The sequence below is a fragment of the Malurus melanocephalus genome, unplaced genomic scaffold (assembly GCF_030028575.1).
Source record: "Malurus melanocephalus ecotype Western Australia unplaced genomic scaffold, MMel_1.1 scaffold_92, whole genome shotgun sequence".
Lineage (NCBI taxonomy): Eukaryota > Metazoa > Chordata > Aves > Passeriformes > Maluridae > Malurus > Malurus melanocephalus.
Window position 1 is genome coordinate 1,935,889 of NW_026623324.1, and position 22,996 is coordinate 1,958,884.

Genomic DNA, 22,996 nt, shown 5'->3' on the forward strand with positions numbered 1-22,996 from the left:
ATAATGAAACAGAGTGTGCTCCTGGATGCTCTCCACCAGCACTGCAGGCTTCAGTCGCCACCCAGCTGCCCCCATGTTATAAACACATATTATAGTGTTGGCTTAAACTTAAACATTTTCATAAAGGGTATTTTTCATATTATAGCAAAATTATACAAAAGCTGCAAAGAAAGTCACCAAAAAACCCTGAACAAGGCCCTGGCGACAGTAGTCCTTAAAGATAAGAAGCAGCTCAGAACTAAAAAAAAGATACATATGTTCATAAAGGAATCACAATGCTCAGCACCTTCGAGGTGGGGAAGCCATCGCCCCAGGACTATCACCTGCCAGGCCAGCACAGACCCTGACAGCAAAAGAGTAAAAGTAAAAAAAACAAAAGCTTTAAAATGTGTAGTAAAAAGTCTCTAGTCAACAGTGCTCGTGAAACATCCAAAAGAACCTAGCTGATGGCACCCCCCAACCTTCAGACAACCATATCTGCAGAGGGCAGGCCAGGGGTGTTGTGACCCARTAGGAGCCCCTGCTACAGACACTTCTCCATCAACATGGACCATTTGCTGAAACTACAGAAAAAGAGTCACACGAACACTACCCCAAAAGCATAAACATCATCACTGCTCATGCTCTAAACAAGCAAATCCATGTTAAACAATTCCTGAAAAAGTTTAAATATACATGTCTATGAATAAGCATTAAGCTGATGCAATAAAAGAGATATTTAAAAATGTCTCCTGTCAATAACAAGTGTGCCTCTGGCAGATCACCAAGCACCCAGCTTTTATCCTTTTGTTTTTATGTACCCTATTGTMATTTATTAAAACCCTTTACATTTTAACAAGAKAGTGAACCTCGTTTTTCAGACCCYASTCTTCTCTTGCTCTTTTACCATCCTGACKATGGGTACATTTTTCTTTCACTGGGGTAAAGCAGTTCTTCTAGTTGTTATTGTTGGCTTGACTCAGTGGCAGAGTCCGTTCAAGAAACCTTTCCAGAGTGGTTTGTGGACCAGCTCTCAGGAGGAATCATGCTGCAAAGAAAACTGTCAAAAATGCATGATATGTATGTGCTATTTTTATCAGCCCTCCACCCAGTTACTACCTCACTGTTACGTATTTAAAGTGTGGCAAATTTACAGTGCTACAGTGCTCTCAGGTTTGTTTTTTTTTCCTTAATTCATTAGATTAACAAAGCCTGAAGTAGCTCAGACCGCAGACTGCTCAGCATTACTACTGGAGTTCTAACCCCTAGGGCTTTATAAACACCACCGAACCTGGTGCTGGCCCCAAACATTCTACACACTGATATTACCCAAGTGTATTTCTTATGCATCAAAAGGATAGCAGTGACACTGCATTTCTTTGAACAGATAACCCACCAAGGCACTGCACGGAACTCACGAGAAGAACAGCTGTTTATTGCACGCTGAAGAACAGAGCATGATACCGGAAACAAATTAGGTGCAGAAAAGCACATCACGCGAACGACACTTCCAAATATCTTTCGCCACCGAGGGGCTACAGCAGGAACCCTGCGGACGGGAGACCACGGGCACTCCGGCAGGTCCGTGAGRGCAGCGGGGGCGGGACAGGGACAGGGACGAGCGGGACACGCTTCCCCCCGCCCATCGCGCCGGGATCACGCCTGCGCTCCGGGAAGGCGCCGGGATCGCTTCCGGAGCGCGACCTTGGCGGGCGGTGAGTGCGGGGCCGTGCGGGGCTCTCCCTCCGGAGCGGCACCGCCCTCCCCCGGAGCCTCGGGGCCGCGGATGGCGGCGGCCAGGGCGGGCAGCGCTCGGACAGCGGCCCTGTCTTGTGTTCAGGGCGGCGGGCAGGATGGCGGCGCCCACGATGGAGGAGAGGAAGGCGTGCTGGGGAGCCCGGGACGAGTTCTGGCAGTGCCTGGACAGCCACGGCGATGACGCCGCCAAGTGCGAGAAGCTGCGCCGCGCCTTCGAGTCGCGCTGCCCGCAGCAGTGGGTGAGCTCCGGCCGCGCATCCCGGGATACGGCCCCTGGSTGGGGATGGCAGCTCCCGCTTCCAGCCCTGCAGAGCCTGGGGATTGCCGTGGAGAGCCCTGCAGCCTTGCCGGGACAGCTTGGTTTGCACACTTTGGCTTRCTGGGAAAGGAGCGCACCGGTGACGGGCCCGGGAGCTGGGAAAGGCGGTGTTAAGGGTATAGTACAGAGGGAAAGGGAAATTGGCCTCAAATTTCCAGATAAACACACAGGATTATTATTTGATTTTTTTTTTTTAAGTTTTTGAAGATACTTGAAAGCTTTAAGAAGCACTCAGTACTTTGTGTAACTAAAAAACGCCCAGAAGGGAGCTGCGACTCAGGTCTTGCAGTTGTACGGTATTTTAAGGCTGGCATCTGCTACCTTAAAAAATACTTCTTTTTCATGCAGCATAATTTCACAGTAAGCCACGTGCCTGCATGTACCCCATTCATGTTGTGGTTTTTTTTAGTTTCCTGAGCTCAAGCTATAATTCTTAATTTTTTTAATAGGCACTGCCCTTTAGTAACAGTGGTTTGTGAGGGGCTGAACAGTTCCTGTTGCAGGGAGGCTGAAGTCAGTTGAAAAGCCCAAGTACCTTCTCAGCTGCTGCACTGATACTTTGAACAGTGCAGTTCTGTATATCAGCGCTGGCAATGATGGTCTCATCTGCAGAGCTCTGCACCACACACGTCAGTGGCTCTAGACACTGAATTTGGAGGTTACATAGGCTGTGATACCATAGAAAGGCTACTAGGCTTATCTTGGCATCATAAATAACTGTTGTTCATAGTAAAAGAGAAAGTTAAAAGATCTTCATGAAGTAACAGGGTGACAAACCTAAAGAAACTGAAGTTCACTTTCAAAATGGTTAAAAAAATGCAGAACTAAACATGCCACTTTTTAGTCTTCTACTTCGACTTAAAATAACTCCTAACTAGTGTACTAACATCTTCCTTAAGCTCAGTGATCAGACTGTTAACACAAAGCCCCTTCCTCTGTTAGTTTTTTTCTAATGAGCATATTTTCTCTTTTTAAACAGGTTAAACACTTTGACAAAAGAAGAGACTTCTTAAAATATAAAAAAAAGCTTGAAACAGAAGGGTATCGTCCTCCAGAAGCTGCTGGAAAGTCTTAAGAACTCTGCTTTCAAAATTAATAGTAACTACAGGAGGAGGAAGCGATTGGAAGCAACAGAAGCTGCTTGAGTGCAAGAACTGCTCACATGGCTGTCTCCCTGAAATACAGACTGCTCTTCTTGGTGCCAGGTCTCATGTGTGATGAAAAAATGTGATCGTGGACAGCTTTTTTATAAGTCAAAGAAATATGGTGCAGCGTTGTTCACAAATCTAAGGGTTTGAATGTATAATTAGTAAAATTATTTCACAGGAACAAATTATTATTTAATACTCCAATGTACATATTCTAAAGAGAAATGAAATTGTTTTTCAGTAAATGAACCAGCTTTTTCCTAAAATAAAAAAGTCCATTCCAACTTGCCTTTTTTGTCAAAAGCAGTGGGTTGTATAATACAATTTRTATTTGTCACTTACCACGTATTTCTAAGTATTTTAAATATAGTTTAAGTCAGACATCAGTTTACAGAACAGTGGTTACTAGAAAACCTAAAGCACCCGCTGCATGTGATGTGTAATTTATCTGTTAGAAAATGAGTATGCTTATTTTTTATAAGCAACAGGAATTTTTACACTGGTGGTAAATTTTCAGTCAATATTTCTGCTAGAAGTATGACAGTTGTTGATCATCATTTTCACATGGCCTTTGCTGTGATTTATTGCCTTACTGATGCAGCTTCATTTAAAGGTACAGACTGTTGCAGCAGGATTAGTAAACTTTACTGTAGAAGTCCCTTGAACAAAGGGTAGCATTTCAGGTAATTATGTAAGAGAAGTTGCCTTAAAAAATTATAATCTAGTATATCTAGATGCTGGAATCATTCAATATTTTGGCTAAAGACACAACTTCAATTTCAAGCACAGTTACCACAACTGAAGTAACTGCAATAAAAATCCTGTGTTTTGAGTTTGGATTTGTCACAGTATTGYGCTGATGTTCAAATAGCAGAAAAAACACACGCAGGCCACATGCAATATAAATAGTATTTATTTCCAATGCAACAATTTGAGGAGGTAAAGTATTAAGGCATTTCAAAGTCACACTACAGAGAATAGAACATGCAAAAGTTAAGAATCCTCATTTGCCCTGAGTTTTGTATCTCATCTGTTCAGAATTTCAGGCTGTAGCACCGTAGGAAGCCATCCAGTGTGCAGTAAAGGCACGAGACTCTGGGCAGTTATTGGTGTTTTTGCTTGATCACTTGCTGCCTTGTGTACTCCCAGATCAACAGAGCTCCGCTCACGTGAACATTGAGTGACCGAATAATGCCCTGCTGAGGAATCTCCACACAGACATCCAGGTGGTGAATCAGGTTGGCTGGGATTCCTTCATGTTCATTTCTAGTAAAGAAAATACAGTAACTTGTACCTGAGAGAGGGCATGTGTGTTCCAGAAGGCAAAACAAATGTCACAACAGCATCCAAACACCTTTCAATGCTTACGAGGTAGCTGATGACAAGAAATKAWTTWTTTTTTTTAAATAATACATTACAGATACAAAGAAAACATGGGGAGACCTGACTTAAATTTTGATGTAGAAAACCTGGTAGAAGACACAGTTTTCAGTTCATTGGTCCAGCAATAGCTGAGCACCAAACATAAAGACTCTTCTGCTTTTGTTTTTAAATTCTATATATAGTGAAATGGTATGAAGCTGCTGGCACAGCAGGAAAGCTCAGCTGCCCACTTTATGTTCAGRTCTTTGCATGAAGGAATGTCAAAACTGAGCACACCAGAAGATACTCAAGTTTACTGGTAATTAAAACTATTGCTTGTAATTGAAAGGGAACAAAGTGATTATGAGAACTCCATTCTGAAGACAAGCTACATATAAAAAAATCGGGAAAAAACGGTATTTCTCCTCATTTTGTCCTAAAGGATAGCCAGGCCCTGGTCTCACTCAGTAGCCCTGCAGCGCCAGGAGCTTTCTGACTTGCACATGSTTTACTGTAGATTTCTGTAAGTAGCCTCCCCTTTTCTGTCACATTTGAGGCTTATCTGCTTATAGAAACTGATTGCTGCTTCCTTTGAAGTTGTCCCACGCTCTGCAAAAACTTGCTACTTCATCTTGTGCCTCCCCTTAACTTAAATTATCTCCCAGCTGTGCAGTCAGCCTGCTCCAGCCCTCCTCACCAAGCTCACCAGGGCAGACAGGCAATCTCCTCCTCGCTGAGCCCACCACAGCCCACACACACAGGGCCCTGTATAAATTGGTCATATCTCCAGCACTCCCAGAAAAACAACCCCTGCTGTTGCTCTCTTCACCCATTACTGAAAGGAGCTACAATGTRTGGATAGRTKATCCAGTATGAGAAGGGTCATTCTRTAGGTATCAATRCCYCCYSGTCCTTGGCACACAAAGCCAAGCTCTGCTCTTTCCAAAAGAATTTCCCACTCAAACCACTCTTACCAGTGTCACTTGGTTTTCAGAGACCCAAACTGTGACTAGAGGAAGGGATGGGCTGCAAGAGTTAGATTTACAAAAATGTGTGTGTTCTTACCCCAGCAATAATAGTGATTTCTCTGGGAAGCAATATTCTGTAAGATCAAAACTTTTAGCTGTCTGCTCTACACCAATAATAGTGTAGCCTTCTGTTTTTTTCTGCTGCAGATAATCAACAAGCTGAGATGGTTTCACCTGTCCATTAAAAGTAGAAAGAAATATAAAAATACTTAAATACCACCTTTTGTAAACTTCTGAAGTTAGTGTAAAAAAAAAACAATTTAGCTTGTACACTTTTTAAGATGAATGACTTTTATCTGCAAAGACTCYGTCCATATACATAGCTGAACATTTTAAAAGCTCTTCAGCAGTAGCACARAAAGTTAAGTAATGCCACAAAATACCCCCACCAGTACAATGAAAAAGGCTCTTCTAGGCTTTTGACAGCTACGAGCCTTATGTCTGAATGTAAAAGAATCACTCTTGCAGAGGGACAGGGTGCACAGATGTTTAACATGTAATTCCTTCCCAACACAATAGARCAGGCAGCATTGGAACTGCACTGCCAACTTGGGATAGCTTGAAGAATTTCTTAGTTCTCTGCATCCCACTCTCTAGAAACTGCTAATTTGTGTTAAAATGCCAATTTTGTGCAACAGCAGCTCTGCCATCAGTACACTTCTGTACAGATTAGGCACGTGTGTCCATCAGCATTCTGTTTTAGGCAAAACACACTACAGCCCTCTTGCTCTGAAAATAGGCTGAAAAGAACACCATGGAGTTTGCACTGAATGAAAAATTTGCACTGAATGTTTCAAATKACTTAGAGCTGATCTTGAAAAACTGATTGTTATAAAATGTCACCAAAATATTTTCTACCAAACACTACACATACAGGTTGATACCCTCATTTATGTAAGAGATAATAGGTTCTAAAAGCTTGGCACAAGTAAACTCCAGGCAAACTCTAAGATTATCCCTATGAAACTTAGCAAAAGCAGTGGACCAATCAAGATAAATGAGGTGTTGTTCAATTTTTATAAAYGTTAAATTCCAACGCACCATTATAAAACACAGACTAAGATGTAACAACAACAGCTGACATAAACTKATTATCACAGAAATAAGAAATTGTAAGTACTTTCTAAATTATTTTCTATAAGGCTGACCCAAAATATACCAGATTAAGTGTCAGAGACAACAGCAGGAGCTTCCATTACACAAAAAGATAATATTTTCAAGATAAAAAATTAAGACTCTGAAYTATGCATCTGGCAAACTGAAAATACCCACTACACTTTTCAGCTTATTAAAACTGTTTCCATTCACCTCAACAAGGGGGAGCCACTGCTCTGCAGAAACACTCAGATGCTGAAACTGCTTATCCTGTATATAATGAAGACTGCCAACAACCAGTGCAGATGCTCCAAATATTTCACTTGTACGACATAAACCTACAAGGACAAGAATTAAAGTGATTTTTATGTAGAAAATAAACAYCAAGGCAGTACATCAAGGGAAAATGACAATGCAAAAGAGAAATGGCTACTTAGGTCATTTATTTTTAATTAGTTTCAGGTCTGTTCCTTCAAGCCCCACCTTGTTCCATATAAATTACGGAGGAAAAATGGTTCTAGAATTTAGAAAGAAATTAGAAAAGCACTGTCTCTGACAACATGCTTTTACAATACTAATTACACAAAGTAGGGGGTTAAGTGTCCAAGCCTTGGCAAGGATGGATGGTTAGACACATCCACACAAGCTTAAGCTTTAAATCCAGAACCTGCTAAATGAAAGGCTTGAGAAGATGACACATAACTGCATTATACTGCAAACAGCACCAGCTTGCGGACTTTTCATTACTCACTGCAGTTATTTAAACTGCTAACAACATCAAACACAATGGCAATAAAGTATTTGCAGGATTTATTATGTCACAGCTGACACATTGTGAAGGCAGTCTTAATCAGGAAATGGGACTCTGCTGTCCAACAGACAGGAGAATCTAGATAGTTTACAATATTTGGTTTAATCATTACAGTAAAAAAGTAAAAAACAAATTGTTTCCTCTAACTCCATACACAGCTTAAAAACTCAGCTATAGCAAATATAAAATCAGCAAGAAACTGAGCATGATTTACAGCAAGGTTCTRTTTAATTAATGCATGCTAAGTGTACCTTTTTTTTTTCCTTARAATGTAACTATAGAAGACCCTTTTCCCTGAGGCAGGTAGTATTTTCTTTGGCTGCTGGTATTTTCAGGATAATTATCTAGGTTTTCTAAGTGGTAAATAATTTTCTAATTATAAACATAAAATGAAATTAACTTCTATTATCTAAGTGTGCTCCAAGGTCTAAAATAAAAGTTTGAAAATGTGCAATCAACCTTACCTCCTAAATTGGTAGGTTTATCAATAAGTGAAGCCACCACAATCAGTCTGCTGTTTGATTTGCCAAGTTTCACAGCACGATCCTGAAATGCCATTTCCAAGTCTAAACTAGGAGTACTGTTTTTCCAAGGTATAATTTTTTTCTGAACATCAGTCCATTCTGTCTGGCTGTCTRCTTCAGCTGAATGTGAACCTGTAACAACAGGTTGTATATTCATATAGATGTGCAAGTGAAACGAGTGAAACCAGTGTTTCAGTAAAGAAGATAATCTAAATGGTAATACTGGRGATACCATTAGTCATCTGCTATTATTTTATGGTCTGTATTCTGCTCACATAGCAGAATACAGAATTCTGTGAGCAGAAGCTCACAAGTTTACTTCAGCTGAAAACCAGAGATCAGATTGAATGCAGATGTACACAGCTACTCCATACAATTAATTACAATACAGATTAGCTGTATTTTACCCATGTCCTGCTGAGACCAGTCACTTGGTTTCAGATCACAAAGTTCTGTTTGGGAACGATACCACTGAAATGCTGGTGGCAAAGGAATGTCAGTGAATCTGTCAAATTTAGAGAGGGAGATCCAYTCATCTTCAGCAAGTTCCGAAAGGCGAGGCAGAGTGTAAAATATCGTCTGCAATGCAACAAACACAGCGTTAGCAGCAGAGCACCACTAAAGCAAGCAAAAACACGTATTTCATCTCTGGKAGCTTCAAGGAACATGCCTATTATCTGGCCTCCTATGCTTTTAATTCTTGTTTTTCTTGGTACGTGATATAACTTACCAATATGTCTCTCAATATTCGTAGGTTATATTGCTGTCCAAAACTTACATAAATCTAGTCTCATTCTCTAATTAAAACTTTTCCTGAGGTCTGCATTGATTACTGTTCTGAAATTCTAGAATACCAAAGAATTAACACTGTGCTYCTCAACACAAAGGTCTAGTGAAAATCTCATATGTGTAACACTAAAAGGTTTTCAAATACTCTTATACATTTCTAGTAAAGGATGCAGATTGATTTAACATCAAAGAAATATAGCCAAAAGCATTAAACTCTAGTGGTAAAATCCAACTGAGCACAACCAATACAGCTAGCTAGCCATGATTTATCAAGGAGGAAAAAACACACATCCCAAGGGCATGACTGAGTAAATCAAAAAGTTTAAAACACAGACTTTTTGTTTATCCCAATGCACCCATCAAGACAAAAGTGAAGATGCACCCTGAACACATTTAAATGCTTGACAAATACTAGTCTTGCTTTGCGTTTTTTTTTTCTCTTGTTCTTTTAATTTTCAACTATTTGGCATATTTCTGTTCACAAAAATCCGAGAAGATCAGCTAGAAAAAATTCCTTCTCTCAAAGATGACACTGTTTCTGCCAAAACATATACCCCATTCACATCCATGTTTATCTTGTAGTCTGAGCTTAGTTCTTCTGTCTCTCATATTTACCTGCACCCTTATTTTTGCCTTCCTTCCTCAGTGTTTATTCAGCTGTCAGTTATTTGAGCTATAGCATACAGGATGGCTGGAAAAGGTGCTCTGGAAGCGATACATCTGTATTCCATTCGCATCAAACAATCTAGTTAAACCACCTCAAGTGACTTGTGAGAACAAATGTCTTAAAAATCCTAATAAACCACCTCGATTGACTAGATGCCCTTCAGTTACTAGAATGAACTTTTCCAGTCACAAATATAAAACCTGATAAACAGGCACACTCAAAACATCACACATACTTCTTCTTAACTAACCTAGGTTTTTAACACAATTTTAAGTAGAAAAAGCTACAATCTTAGTCTAAAATCCATCACAATTTACACAAAGTAATTTTTTTGAGTTTTAAATGCATAATAGTTGATAATTTTATCCACATTAGAAGATACCAAGAAAGATAAAAATACAGTTGTGAAACTAGACAAATAGTGTGTCTCGGACTTGCCTCTAGACTATAATCCTCAACTGGATGAAATGTTGCAAAGAAGAAGTGATCTTGGATTCGTTGCCAGTTCCTTCTGGCATTCCTGCAAGTGCAGAAAGTAATGTAAAATACATTATAAAGGTAATGTGCTGCTTTTTTCTTTTTAATTTCAGTTGTCAGATAGGAATAAGACACTGTATAGGAACAAAAATACTTCAACAATTAAGTAAGGACCCATTTTTAGAAAACCAACAGCATTCAGGAAATAAGTTTTATTTATATTTCAAGAAAGGCCCACAACACACCTCCAAATTCTATTATCAGAAGGGGTGAGTTTGGCAAGAAGTATGTAGATCTCCATGTAGATCTCCAAAGGAAACTAGATACTAGCCTATGGTTCAGTGTCAGCTTTTAGCTGTCAAAAAAACAAAGGTCAAGCCCCTCTCTTTGCTGTTTTTTCTGYCTTGTGTCTCCCCCCATCAACTTCTTTTTAAACAGAGATAAAAAGTCCCCATAAAACCCCACAGAAATTATCAAGTGCCATTTCAGAAAATTTAACTTGCTCCAAATGGCTCAGAAGAASAATGTTGAGGTGTAAAAAAATTTTACTAACCCTGTGCCATGCATGTTTTCCACTTGTTGAAGGCTAGATTCAATAACTGGTGTCAGAGCTTCAAATTCTTCCACATGCAGCATTCTGCACATAGCCCAGATTTTTTTAAGGGCAACTAATGCATAAAGTCGAACACTGAAATTATGGCTAAAACACCACTGCAGAACAACGATGAGGGCTTTCTTCAAAGCTGGCTTCTAAAAAAAAATCAAAGAAACTTATTTTATGTAAAGTTTTAATGTACCTTCAGAAGTTATGAGCGGCCCAAGAAAAAGTTCCTCAAAAGACAGCCTCTGGTAAAGTACAAAGCTTTAACATGATGTTAATTGCCTTCTTTCCACCTCATTAGGACAAAACCCAYAGCCCCCCCTTGTTTCTTGAAAATTATTTCATTTGCTATAAAAATAATCATTCTGGTTACAAGGGAATCTACTTACTTCTGATTAAAAGAGCAGCAAGAAAAACAAACCCAGGTGCATCCAAATGTTTAGTTAAAGGTGGAGTAGCTATTCTAGAAAATTCCACAGGTAATCAGGCTCTATGTACCCATAACACCTGCTACTTCAGCTAATTTTCATGAGGCCAATATTTCACAGAGGCTACAGGAAGTTACTGTTTTGCATAACAAAGGATACCTTAGTAGGAAGTAGGTATTAAAGAGATCTTTAAACCATTTTGGCTTTTCTCAATTCAGAACTCTGTATGTGCACTGGAAGTAAACAGAGAATGAACACTCTTAGAGAAATGTACCTTCTCTGAGGTATTCTGAAGAATGATGTCAAAGTGGGCCAACACTGATAAAAATGTGCAGATGCTTGTTTTAAGCTTTTCTTCATCCTAAAGTAAAAAAGAATGTAACAAAAGATATGTAAATAAAAAATGGCTTTATACCTTATACATTTTCACACCATGTTCTCCACACGCAATAATATTAACACTATTAAAATTCTACTTGGTTCCACAGCCAAATTTACTAAAGTACAAGGTTGATATTATTAGGATTTCATTTTTTCTAAYGTGTTATTTGCTTTTTACTAACACATAGATCAGAATGAAGTATATAATGGTACAAATGAGCCAAMATTCAATCCAAGTTCACTGTATTCCCTCAGGAATGCAAAGGGTCAGCACCATTCCATGGCCTCTTGCCTGGGGCTCCTGCTACCCGGAGCTCAATCTGCACTTGCACATCAAGCTACCTGCACTAAATGTATTCCTCAACACCAGGAGAGCCTCTGAAAATACAATCTGTATTCCTTTTTCATAAATCTACGTGTTTTCTGCTTGCTCTGATGGTCTGAAAGGGCCCATTGTGATTTAGTACATTTGTTACCAGCATGAGATCGCTTTTTTCAGCAGCCTGAGCAATTTCAGCAGCCTGAGCTTTTGGAAGGAACTCTGAAACAGTTAAAGGTTACATCCCTTATAGCACTTTTTATTAGTTCAGACAGGATGACAAGGCATCTTTATGCACTTCAAAAAAAAGCACAAATTTTAACAGCTGAACAAGCAAAGTTGTCTCAGTATTAAAAACATGTATTAAAAAAAGTGCTATTAAAAACCTGCCTGGTGTTGGGGGGGAAAAAATGTATCTAGATACATACTGGTTTACATTTTTTWAAATGTATTTTTAATTGTTGTTCTATTGTCTTTTTTTTTTTAACTACAGTAGCAACTATGCTATTTGATAAGCAAGAAGGCATCTGCATGTAACTTCTGAACTGAGCTTCAGCAGAAGCGCCACTGCAAGCGCCACACACTGGAGGAGACGCAAGTASCTACATTTTCTACTCAGTCCAAATATACAATGCTATCAAATTCAAGGTTATCAATAGACAATTACTATTTCGACAGGTCAATCCTTAAGGGTAATTAACTTAAAGAAGAATCCAAGAGATAAAAATGAACTCCTAGAAAGCCAGCTCTCCTCAGTCAACCCTTTCATGACTTTTGGGTATCATCACTCAAACAAACGCTGCTTCAGTTGGAGAATCACATTACAGAACTGCACTGTGAGAGAAGTCCATGTTAAAAGCTACAAACTGATTATGTTTTATGCAAGTCATGTTCTCACTGACAAAGAGGATGTGACAAAAAAAGGTGGGCTGTGGAAATCACAAGTGACTTTGACCACCAGACTCGGAGTCTAGGGCATCCATGTGGTCCTGATGACTCTTACATTGACTRCTCTAACTCACTACACCAGCTCTACTCTGCCTACAATGGTACTTCATAAAAGGAAATCTCTCAGCTAGAGGAATTCACTTTTCTTTGGCCACTTTTATGTTATGAATTTTTAAATTTGAATGTCTCTGATTATAGTTCAGACTTGCTTCCAAGTTGATCTGTTCAACAAACCATCGCTTTTAAAGGAAAACTGGAAAGCACAGAAAATAAAGTATGGGAAGACAAATTGTACCCACTTTGTTCAAACTACTCTTCAAGCAAATGCCAAAGGTCTTACTTACATAGCAGAAGCAATCCCAGAATTTATCAAGGAATTGGGGGTATTTATGTAGACTCAAAATAACAATCCACTCTATGAAGTACTTCACAGATGACTGATTAGTACTGAATCCAGCCTGAAAAACTTTGTCAAGAGTTCCACACAAAAAATTCTGAGAAAACAAAATCAGGCAATCCTTTAGTATATTGTTAGAGTTACTTCCATGAAGAAAAAAAAAATAAATAAAAGAACATTCTCATCTTTGTTATAATATTAGATGTGTTTTAATATGCAAATTAAAACATTTTAGAACCATCTGATTTCTTTATTATACTTTTCAAGTATTTTCTTATGAAGCAGTATTTGATGAAAGCAACACTTGTCAATTTCATGACTGTTCATAAAGTAGCAACATTTTTAATAAATGTAAAGCTTTTGATCAGACAGTCACTATAAACTCCTAGCTAGCTTTAACAGGAACAACCTGGCCTCCTAAAATTCACACATCCAAGAATCAGTTTCCAGTGTCCTCTAGAAATGCATCATAAATCCATGACTTCAGACTGAAAGAATGAAACAACACAAAATGTCTGCTACACAGAACTTCTAAATCAGCCATAGATGCCATGCTTTTTATACCCTGCTGTAATTTAACATATGCAGCTTGCGTGACACCAAATTACAGTTGAAAATAGGTATTTATTTTATTTATTTAAATAAATAAATTTAAATAAATATTACTTTTAAAATAAATAAATAAATAGGTGTAAATAAATAAATAAATTTATTTATTTGAAGTCATAGTGAAGAGCAATACCTGGTCAAGTTTTGGGAGAAGAACTAGGAGTGTCTGCCATACCCGGTTTTTAATTCTATGTTGTAAAGAGTTTGCGTAGTAGCGTGTTCTAGATCTGGATACCAGTTCATCCTGAAAGAAAATTAAGAGTTTTATTGCCTATTCTTCCTTTAAATTTGAAYTTACATGTAAATACAATTTTCTGTATTAAGAAAGCAGCATCTACTGCCCAGGTACAATCAGCACTGAACATAAGGTTAGGAAAATATATTTACTTAATTTTTTAAGAATTAAATTCTGAARCTTGTAATTAAATAATAAGGTAAGCAAATCACTTCTAAAGCTCGCTTTTCCCCACTTGACCATATCTCACAACACAAATTTAATAATTTTTCTCTACCATTTAATTGAGAGGAATGAGGAACCCACCCATTTCCTGTTCTTCAGATAAAAGCGGAATTCAATAGTACCAGAATGTAGGGATGGATGATGTTCTAATAGCAGCCTCAGTAATCTACCACTGATTTTAGAGTACTGCCAGTGYATAAGCAGCTATGGCATAAATGAAAATCAGACCCCAGCCTTCTCCATTATTTCTATCCATAATGGTATCCTAAGGAGACAATAGCTTTCTCAATTTAAAATGTGATCTGCAATTGTTAAAGTTAAATGCAGTGATTCAGAATGCAGCCTGAAGGAACATTCTTAACAGAACAAGAGTTCCAATTTGGATAATGTTCCAGGACGCAAAAAAAATCCACAAAAAGAGAGAAATAAACCCAAAAGGCAACTTTTAGTATTTYGGCTTGGCCAAATTAATTTCTGTCTCATAATCAAGCAAAATATATTACTTGGCAAATCTAGAGAAGCTCTACAAACAACCATAAGTGCACCTTGTCACTGAAAAGCATTTTGCATTTTACTAATTGTCCTAACATTATGTTTATATACCAAGAGAAATTAGTTTTACTTTATCAAGTAGTTTGATGAAAATGTCTTCCATAAACATCTTGTGCAGGATATTTGATCCATCCAAYGAGCACAGAAATTTAACAGCACAAACACGAACATAGTGGTCATCTCTATTTGTACTGTAAAATATTAATAAAAATGAAAATTAAAATCTACTTGTTTATATATAAAAATAATTCCTAAATTATAAAAAGGCATCAAATATCATCTTGAACATGCAGTCTTCAAGCTGTCTGCAGTCAGACAATATGCAAATACCCAGAACCAGAATTACAAAATCGGTTCATCGTTGGTGATGAAAAAAACTACTGAGTTCACAACCTGACTCTATCTACAGCTCTTCAATAACACCTAGGTGTTTAAAAAAATTTCCTGTAGAAAAAGATGTATCAAAAAGTTTTTGAAGTTTTGTGCCTGTAAATTGTAATTTTCTTACAACAAATTTATGCTTACAGTTTGGCCAAATATTCTAGTCCAAAGCCACACTTTATTCCTATTAGTGAATTATGGACATCTAGAATAACTAATGGGAAGAGCAAAATTAATGACATTATAGGTTGTGACAGCTGCAGACTGTCACAACAAGATATTTGATCACCAAAAAGCTCTTGGGAGAAAAATACAGTAGTGTACTTTTGCAGTAGAATTTTTTAGAAGCTCAGGTTTTATCAACTACTAACATTTCTGAAAACAATATCAAAATTTYTACTCTGGTTTACTTCCAGTGAGTAAAGATGGGAGTAAAACTACAAAAAAATTCAACAATCCACTAGCTAACGTACCCATTTCAAAAGCTGGAGGCAGAGCCTTTTGGCAGTACACACACCAAAAGAGCCTGCAATCAATGTGAAAAAGCCAAGCTCAAAATCTGGGTGCATTAAAATCTGAGTTTCTTAATTGTCTTGCTTACAGTGGTAAGGTATATACTAGCTCAGCATTCTAAAAAGTATTACTTTTATGAGGTGAGACAATGAGGAGTAGTTATTTCAGCCACAGTAAGATTAGCAAGTGGGATATATTTTCCTAAAAACACTTAGTATTTTTCTACATTTTGTATTTGAATTATGAATACAAGGTGATGAACAATCCTTTTACTAGTATTTTAAAAGGTTATGAATATATTCTTTTGGGTCCCTTCCAACTCAAGATATTCTATGATAAACAACCGACTTCAAAACGAGCATCTTTCCTACCACATCATCAATCAAGACAACAACACAATTCACACCAAATACTATAAGATATATCCTCAAAATCATTACCTTTCTGTAACAACRTTAGCTGCACATTTTTCTCCAAGATTTTCTATGAAGGCATGCACATCCTGAATGAGTCTTAACAGATAAAAGACAAAGCAAGAACATTAGKACAATGGCATACAAAACTTGTTTTCAATTTTTCAATAGTTGTCTCAAAGTTTCAAAGAAAAAAAGAAGCAAAAATACAAATCACTTTTTTTTTTAATATATACCTTTGATCTCTCCTAAACACAGTTCCAAAGACACAAGCCTCAGTGATAAGTTCACTATAATTCCCAGCGTTTAAGAAAGCATTTGTCAAGGCACTTCTCTCATCAACAGTGGGAAATAGCCAAGACTGACAGCAGTGACTAAGGACTACATTGAAGACTCCAGTCTTTGTAGTGGACAGATCTATGAGCTTGAAAATGATCTGAAAATAAGAAAGAAAAGATTCAAAATCTAGTTTTCAGAAGCGCTGGACTTMTTACAATAAAATTGCAGTGATATGTATTTTAGTAGGTCTTGTGGTCTTCTGCCTCCTATCTCAGCTCAGGTTAATGTTGTCTTCCACCTATTTATAATTCCCTGATTATAAGAGCAAGGCAACAAGTGGCCCAGTAAATGCTTATGTTGACAAAAACCAGAACTGATCTTTGCTTAAACAGATGTAACACCAGATGCTTTAAACTAATCTTCTGGTAAGTGAAACAAATGAGTCAGGGCTTACTTCATGAACACAAACCTGGAGTTTTAATCAATCCTTACCCATTAAAAAAAAATAAACATTAAACAAAATTTCTTACACATGTAGCAATATCACTCTTTTTTTTTTCTTTAAGAAGGACTACATACATGTTGAAGTCCATATTTAAATTAAAATGAAAAAGTGTCTTTGTATAATTTATTTTTTTTTTAAGGAAGGCATATTTAAGATATTTGAAACTGCTATCTAAAGCTTCTCAAAAAAAAAAAAATAAAACAAAACAAGAAAAATGGCCCCCAAATGTTTCTTTCCCTTCAGCAGGGTAAGTGCATGAGTACATTTCACTTACAAAGTAATTTTTTTCCAAGAAATTGCAAGCATTTGGGAGAGGACAGGGAAATTCAGAAAGAACGGGTAAGGCTTTCTAAGAATTCCTTTTTAGACATCAGTTAGAGCTGTCCACGAAAATGGTTTTTCAGAAAGTGTAACAGCCCTTAAAAGACAAAGCTGCTTTGCTTCCCTGCATTGAAATGATACTTTTGATAATGTGATAATTCTTTGCCAGGAGCACTGGGTTTATAGAGAAAGTTGTTCTAAATAGCCGAGCATTAAAGCACAAGGAAGTTCATGAAGAGATTAAAATACTGCAATGCCCTGTGAAGAAACACTTTCTGGAAAGAAAGCTCTACACTAGAAGTATGTGGAGGTTTTACCAAGAATTCAAACTTATTTTCTAGTGCAAAGACAGGTATTGTAACTTTCCCAGCAATTCCAAAATTGAACTATTTATTATGTTTCACTTGTAGGGAAGCAGCACAGCATTTACTATGCACTTCTCAATCCTGAAGCTTTTTTCAACTGTTTCACTCATAGTAAAAGTTCAGCACACACAAAAGAAATTTAAGGTATTTAAGTTCCAGCACAATTAAGATATAAATAATCACAAACAAAAAAGAAAAATGCAGAAATGAAGCTAAAGAACACAGTGCCCTGGGCACCTTCTGTGGAAGCCCTCTTTGATTTTACCACAGAGATATTCCCCCTTTTTATTCAAAAATACCCCTTTGTTCCAACCTTTGCAACTATTAAAAAGACAGAGTGCACTGTGGTAGAAAAATTATAACTATGCTTCCGTGACAAATCAACATCAGGCAGTTCCATTTTTCTTTCTTTTTAGATACAACTACACAGCCATTGCACTTGGGGTCAATGGCGACAGGGACTGCCAAGGACTGGGATAAGAACATACATAAGGAGGCACTTGCTTGGGAACTTTTATCTTCTTTTTCTTATGAAGGGGCAGAAGGTGGCTCGACCAGATGCCCTTGGTTGAGTATAGGAGACCTTCATTAGCTCCTTGATGCCTGCTGTCATGGAATGTCCCACTGCAGACAACGGGACAGCTGTCACACAGACTCAGCACTCTCAACATTGGCAAAACACACCTTACATGATCTCTGAAATACTAATGCTGATGTTAAGACAGTAATTCGAAGAATTCAAACAAGTTTTAGGATCATGAAAAATAAAATACTATAGCTAGYTAGTTACAAAATTGAGCACACAATTGCTGTTACAGGTATTCATTAAAAGTAAAACCTAACCAATTTCTACAACAGAAGAGATTATTTACCATCTTTACATACATATCTTATTTTGGTTTGGGTCCACATGAAGACTACAAATGCAAAGTGTTATCTACTGTTTAGAATAGAGAATGGTAACATTCATTTGAAGCAGGCTTTAGAAAAACAAAGAGAAAATAATAAAGACTACATTTTAAGGTAATTAAGACTAATACAGAGATGTCACAGTAGTTTTAAATAGTTAGGAAGTGTCCATTTTTCTGTATCTTATTAAAAATAATTTTGGTGCATCTGGGCTGAAAATAAATTGGAGACATTTGCTATTACTGACAGTTGTGAGGGTGACAGCAGGATAGAGCCATCTYTCCTAGTGTGATTTTTGTGCCAAGTGCAAGGCAGCACATGAGGCAATAAGTCCAAACAGACACATATACTGGCAGATAATTCATAATGTATTTCTGCCCTAGTTAAAGTCTTGCACTCTTTGTGGACTGTTCTGCACAAATATTTAATTGATGCTTAGAGGAGTTAAAAAAAAAAAAAAAAAAATCCCAAGCAAGATCATGTAGCAAAGAAATAGCTAACAACTTTACAGTGTATAAAGGCAGTATGAACCAACATCCTACTACTAAATACAGTTTTCTGGACTTAAATCAAAAAAACTCCACTGTGACATATGCAAGAACTTTTGGAGTTCTGGCACCTGCATAAATCTTACAAAAGAATAAAGAYTGCATTCTTATTCTTTTCAACACTGGAAGCAGCTCTACCATGCAGTATTAAACTGAACTCTAAGGTGACTGTGTTTTTTGTTTTCTGGACCTGGACTATCAGAGAAAATAATCCTTTARAATAAAAAAAATCAGTTTATTCAATAGCATGTACAAAACTTTTGAACTGTTCTAATTTTTCATTTAAGACAGCGTTTTCATAAAGACTAAACTATTAGAAAAAAGTATCATTTTCCCAGAATATTAATAGTTTGTGATAGTTCAGGTGTCAAATCCTAAATTAAATATTCAAGAGGAACTGCATTATGTAAAAATAAAACTAAAAAACTATTTTTACTGCATGCGGAAGATACTGAASAGTTTAAAAATCAAAGAAACAATGCCTTTCAGTTTCTGTGTTACAAAAACAAACAAGATATTTGTTTATCTTCAATCTAACTCTCAGGTTTTTTAACATTCTCAAATCTGGGTCTTTTTGAAAATACAAAAGTCACAACAGCTGAGGGGAAAATAAAATGTAAAATGTAAAATCCAGACAGAATGCACATTCCCTGCTCAAAAAAATATCTTGAAACTGACCTCTTTTATTTTGGCATATGCTTGACCCTTTGCACTTGCAGCAATAGCTAGAACCTCAGTATCAAAGATGAACTGGACAAAAGCTTTCAGATTGGCCCAAAATATTAGCTGYGTGTTGCTCAAAGAGGATATAATTTTCCAAACCAAATCAAATGCTTCTATGCAAAGAGACTCTGATGAGTCCAGAAGCTGTAAATAAAGAGAAGAACAAAGTGTTACGTCTGACAAAAAATACCCAAAAAGCTATTAATACTGTGCAGGTTTATCTTTTACCTTGGGAACAAGAACTTTCATGCAGTTGAACACAGGTAAAACTTGATCTGAAGGAAGAATAGTTAGGGCTTCTAATGCAGACTGTAGAATTTTTTTAGACCTTTCAGCTGTGGATAATGACACATCTGAAGTTTCTTCATACCCTTGAGCCAGGGTTGGAAATAAATTTAAAACAAAACGAAGGCAAATCCACTGGTCATGAACATAGCGTGCAACAATTTTCCCCCATCCTCGTGAYGTCGTTTCTTCACCTAAGCTGTGAAAAAAAATACTTCTCTTAAATAAATATTTTGTTAAGTTTATCCTGCACATGCCGTCCCCACCAGGAAGTGCTTAACTGTACAAACTCACTGTACCACTTCAAGGTGCTAAGATTTACATAGTTCATGGCAAGACTGCACAAGTACCTGGAAATTAAATCTAAAATTGAAGTGGTTTTTAAAAGAGAAAAATCAATTCTAGGCTCTCAATTTCATTAGTCAATCATCTGTGAGTGTATTCAGTGGAAACATCACTATGTGCTGGTCGTGTTTTTTTGTTACCAAGTATTTGCGTTTTGGCACTCTGGTTTGTTCTGGGTTTCCCTTCCCAACAGTAAATAATTTCCATTTAAATTTACTTGTGTACATGCCATGGCTCTGTGCAGTGTATATATATTTCATCTGGCCTAAGGGTAAGCAATGCTCAAAGCTAGCTGTGGTTTCATGGCACTAGAGGAGTGAACCAAAGAATCAATTATGGCTGCTTTAATGTTCTAAAAGSTGAATGTTAAGACAAAAGAGCCCCTGAATAAATAGTTGGGGTACAGAATTCTTCATTTTTATCTTGGCAAAAAGTTATAAAGGAAAAGAACAGGAAAAGCCAGCATCTTAACCACTGCTTCATATTAATCAAATTTATTCTACTTTATTCTACTAGAATTACTRGAGCTTTAGCACAGATGTACCTTTTTTTTTCTTCAGTGTAAGATGGCTTCTTTAATACTTCGTTGAATTGAGAAAAGGAAATTAATTTCTTCAGGGCATCCACTGAAGGCAGAGATTCCAAGTGCACTTCCAGCTTCCCATCCATGATCTCACACACAGCTGCAAGTGAAGCCATGCTGGCTACTTTCCTAATTTGTTCTTTAACCTTCGGCTCCTAAATAAAACCAAATCATACATGAACAAACACACAACTTCTAATATGATACAAATAATATACCAGTATTTCTAATAATCCTCTTATTTGTATCACCAAACTCATAAGGTAGCAACTCTGCATCCTTCTGCTTCTGTTATTTTCTTTCCCTGGTCTTAACACAGCTTGGCTTGGCTGGGCCAGCACAATGTGTCACAAGTTACAAGCACTGACAGAAGCATAAATCTTCCTAMTTACCATCACTTATGCATAAAGTTCACCAGAAACCCCATGCAACAGGACAGCTGAAATTTGGAATACTACACAGTAGCTGCTCCAAACTAGACCACAACCATGCTGTCGTTATTTTGTGTGATAAACACATATTCAAAGAGGCATAAAATAAAAAGTCATTAAAAAAAATCCAATAAGCATATAATAGCCGTATTGTAAGAAAATATTGATGTTATTTAAATATCTCCAAGTTACATTTGGCTGTCTGAAGCACAGAAAAGACTCTTTTCATCTGTAATTACTCGACATTTTCTTCCTTCTTCTGAAACCAAWGATGTACTACATGTGCAGCTGCAGAAACCATCATGAAAATATAATATCCCTGAATTAAAAATAAGTTGATAAAGGTCCCCAGTGAACACTAATTTTGAACCAGAAAATGTTTACTTTGAAAATACYGCAAGAAGTACATAATTCTCATAAACAAAGGAGAAAATAAAATTAGGTGTTGTTTGTTGTTTCCTTAAAACTCAAACCCAGCTGATCAAATACTTAAAATCTTTCAATGTTGACTGTTCTTGAACAAAACACTAATACCAAATAATAAGAACAAAGTTTATAATGCCAAACAAATCTTAATTTAATCTCTTTTTTTTTAAATGGAAGTTATTAATGTTTCTTTACTTTTTGAAAATATATCTATTCCAGATATAGCAGCCTAACACATAGAACTATGGGAAAATCAACACAACYATATGAAAAACCCAAAGCAATGCTGGGTTTAGGAATTTCTTTTTCTCTGTATGTTTCAGCTTTGAAGTCAAGAAACACAAAAGGAATTTTCATTTAATGCTAATTGAATCAGTAAGATTAGTTCCTATTTGAGGAAAAAAATCTTTGAGTACATGGTTCATTATTAAAATAAGAATATTACTTTAGCTATACACACTTCTAAATAATGCAATATAAATATTTAAAGTACAAAAAATCTTACCTACAGATACTTTACATTAATATTACAYTGGCAAAAAAAAATACGTATGTGTTAGGGAATATATATGTGCATACACATTCATACAAAAATTTTATTATTTTATTTCACATTATATATAATATTCTAATATATAKCATAATAGAAATRCATATTTTATATTAACTTATGCTTRTGGTATGTCARTATAATTATTAATATAAAATCTAAAGATTATAKTAATTATATATTTTAATTACTTCTGAATTGTTTGTTTTATGTCAATACTTACTGTTGTAAATAATGCTAAATTACCTTTTCAGAATYTCTCTCCTGAAGATTACGAATAGATGCATTTATCAGAGATGAAAGAAAATTCTTGATCGATGGCATTTTCTTCTGGTTGATTTTCAAGCACAAATTCACAATCTCTGGAATTAAAGCCAAGTACAGATCACAACGATCCAGRTCACCAACCTAAAAATGAGGAAACAACAGCAATTTGCATCACTAAGAGGAGGAAACTTAAACTGAAAATCAGAAAGAAAACTTCTTCCTTCTTACTGTGCCCATCGAAAAAAAAGTTAACAGAAATGATTCTATGCAAATTGATTTTATAGGTGTTTAAATATTTGACATGAATTCTAGGAACATTGGTAAATCAAAATAACAAGCAAGCCCACACTAAAGTATGTCTCATAATCCTTACTTACAGTGCTTAACTCATTGGTAGTGAGCCGTCTGAGAACAAATTCAAGAACACTCTCCACAGGTGTCACRAGAGATTTCCAGATAAAAAGCAGTACTTCATCTTTGGGGAGAAAAACAATGTATTA

At 36.7% G+C, this 22,996-nt stretch overlaps 2 protein-coding genes across 2 annotated transcripts in view; one reads left to right on the plus strand and one right to left on the minus strand.

The window, feature by feature from the left end:
* Positions 1 to 1,832: 1,832 nt before the first annotated feature.
* On the plus strand, positions 1,833 to 4,041 carry LOC130574926 (cytochrome c oxidase assembly factor 6 homolog). The gene is made up of 2 exons (XM_057368450.1): positions 1,833 to 1,976; positions 3,036 to 4,041. The coding sequence occupies exons 1-2, from the start codon at positions 1,833 to 1,835 to the stop codon at positions 3,129 to 3,131; spliced, it is 240 nt and encodes a 79-aa protein (XP_057224433.1). The 3' UTR covers positions 3,132 to 4,041.
* Positions 4,042 to 4,105: 64 nt separating this feature from the next.
* TARBP1 (TAR (HIV-1) RNA binding protein 1) overlaps positions 4,106 to 22,996 on the minus strand; it is a 33,944-nt gene continuing 15,053 nt past the window's right edge. The window contains exons 13-30 of the mRNA XM_057368451.1: positions 22,874 to 22,971; positions 22,476 to 22,637; positions 20,784 to 20,977; positions 19,838 to 20,093; positions 19,565 to 19,753; positions 16,196 to 16,395; positions 15,987 to 16,058; positions 14,723 to 14,843; positions 13,774 to 13,884; positions 12,979 to 13,128; positions 11,261 to 11,347; positions 10,511 to 10,707; positions 9,919 to 10,000; positions 8,432 to 8,603; positions 7,965 to 8,156; positions 6,903 to 7,027; positions 5,632 to 5,768; positions 4,106 to 4,470 (exon numbers count right to left, since the gene is read on the minus strand). Coding sequence (XP_057224434.1) covers positions 4,308 to 4,470; positions 5,632 to 5,768; positions 6,903 to 7,027; positions 7,965 to 8,156; positions 8,432 to 8,603; positions 9,919 to 10,000; positions 10,511 to 10,707; positions 11,261 to 11,347; positions 12,979 to 13,128; positions 13,774 to 13,884; positions 14,723 to 14,843; positions 15,987 to 16,058; positions 16,196 to 16,395; positions 19,565 to 19,753; positions 19,838 to 20,093; positions 20,784 to 20,977; positions 22,476 to 22,637; positions 22,874 to 22,971 — 2,708 coding nt within the window. The 3' untranslated portion in view covers positions 4,106 to 4,307. The remainder of the gene's footprint in view (positions 4,471 to 5,631; positions 5,769 to 6,902; positions 7,028 to 7,964; positions 8,157 to 8,431; positions 8,604 to 9,918; positions 10,001 to 10,510; positions 10,708 to 11,260; positions 11,348 to 12,978; positions 13,129 to 13,773; positions 13,885 to 14,722; positions 14,844 to 15,986; positions 16,059 to 16,195; positions 16,396 to 19,564; positions 19,754 to 19,837; positions 20,094 to 20,783; positions 20,978 to 22,475; positions 22,638 to 22,873; positions 22,972 to 22,996) is intronic.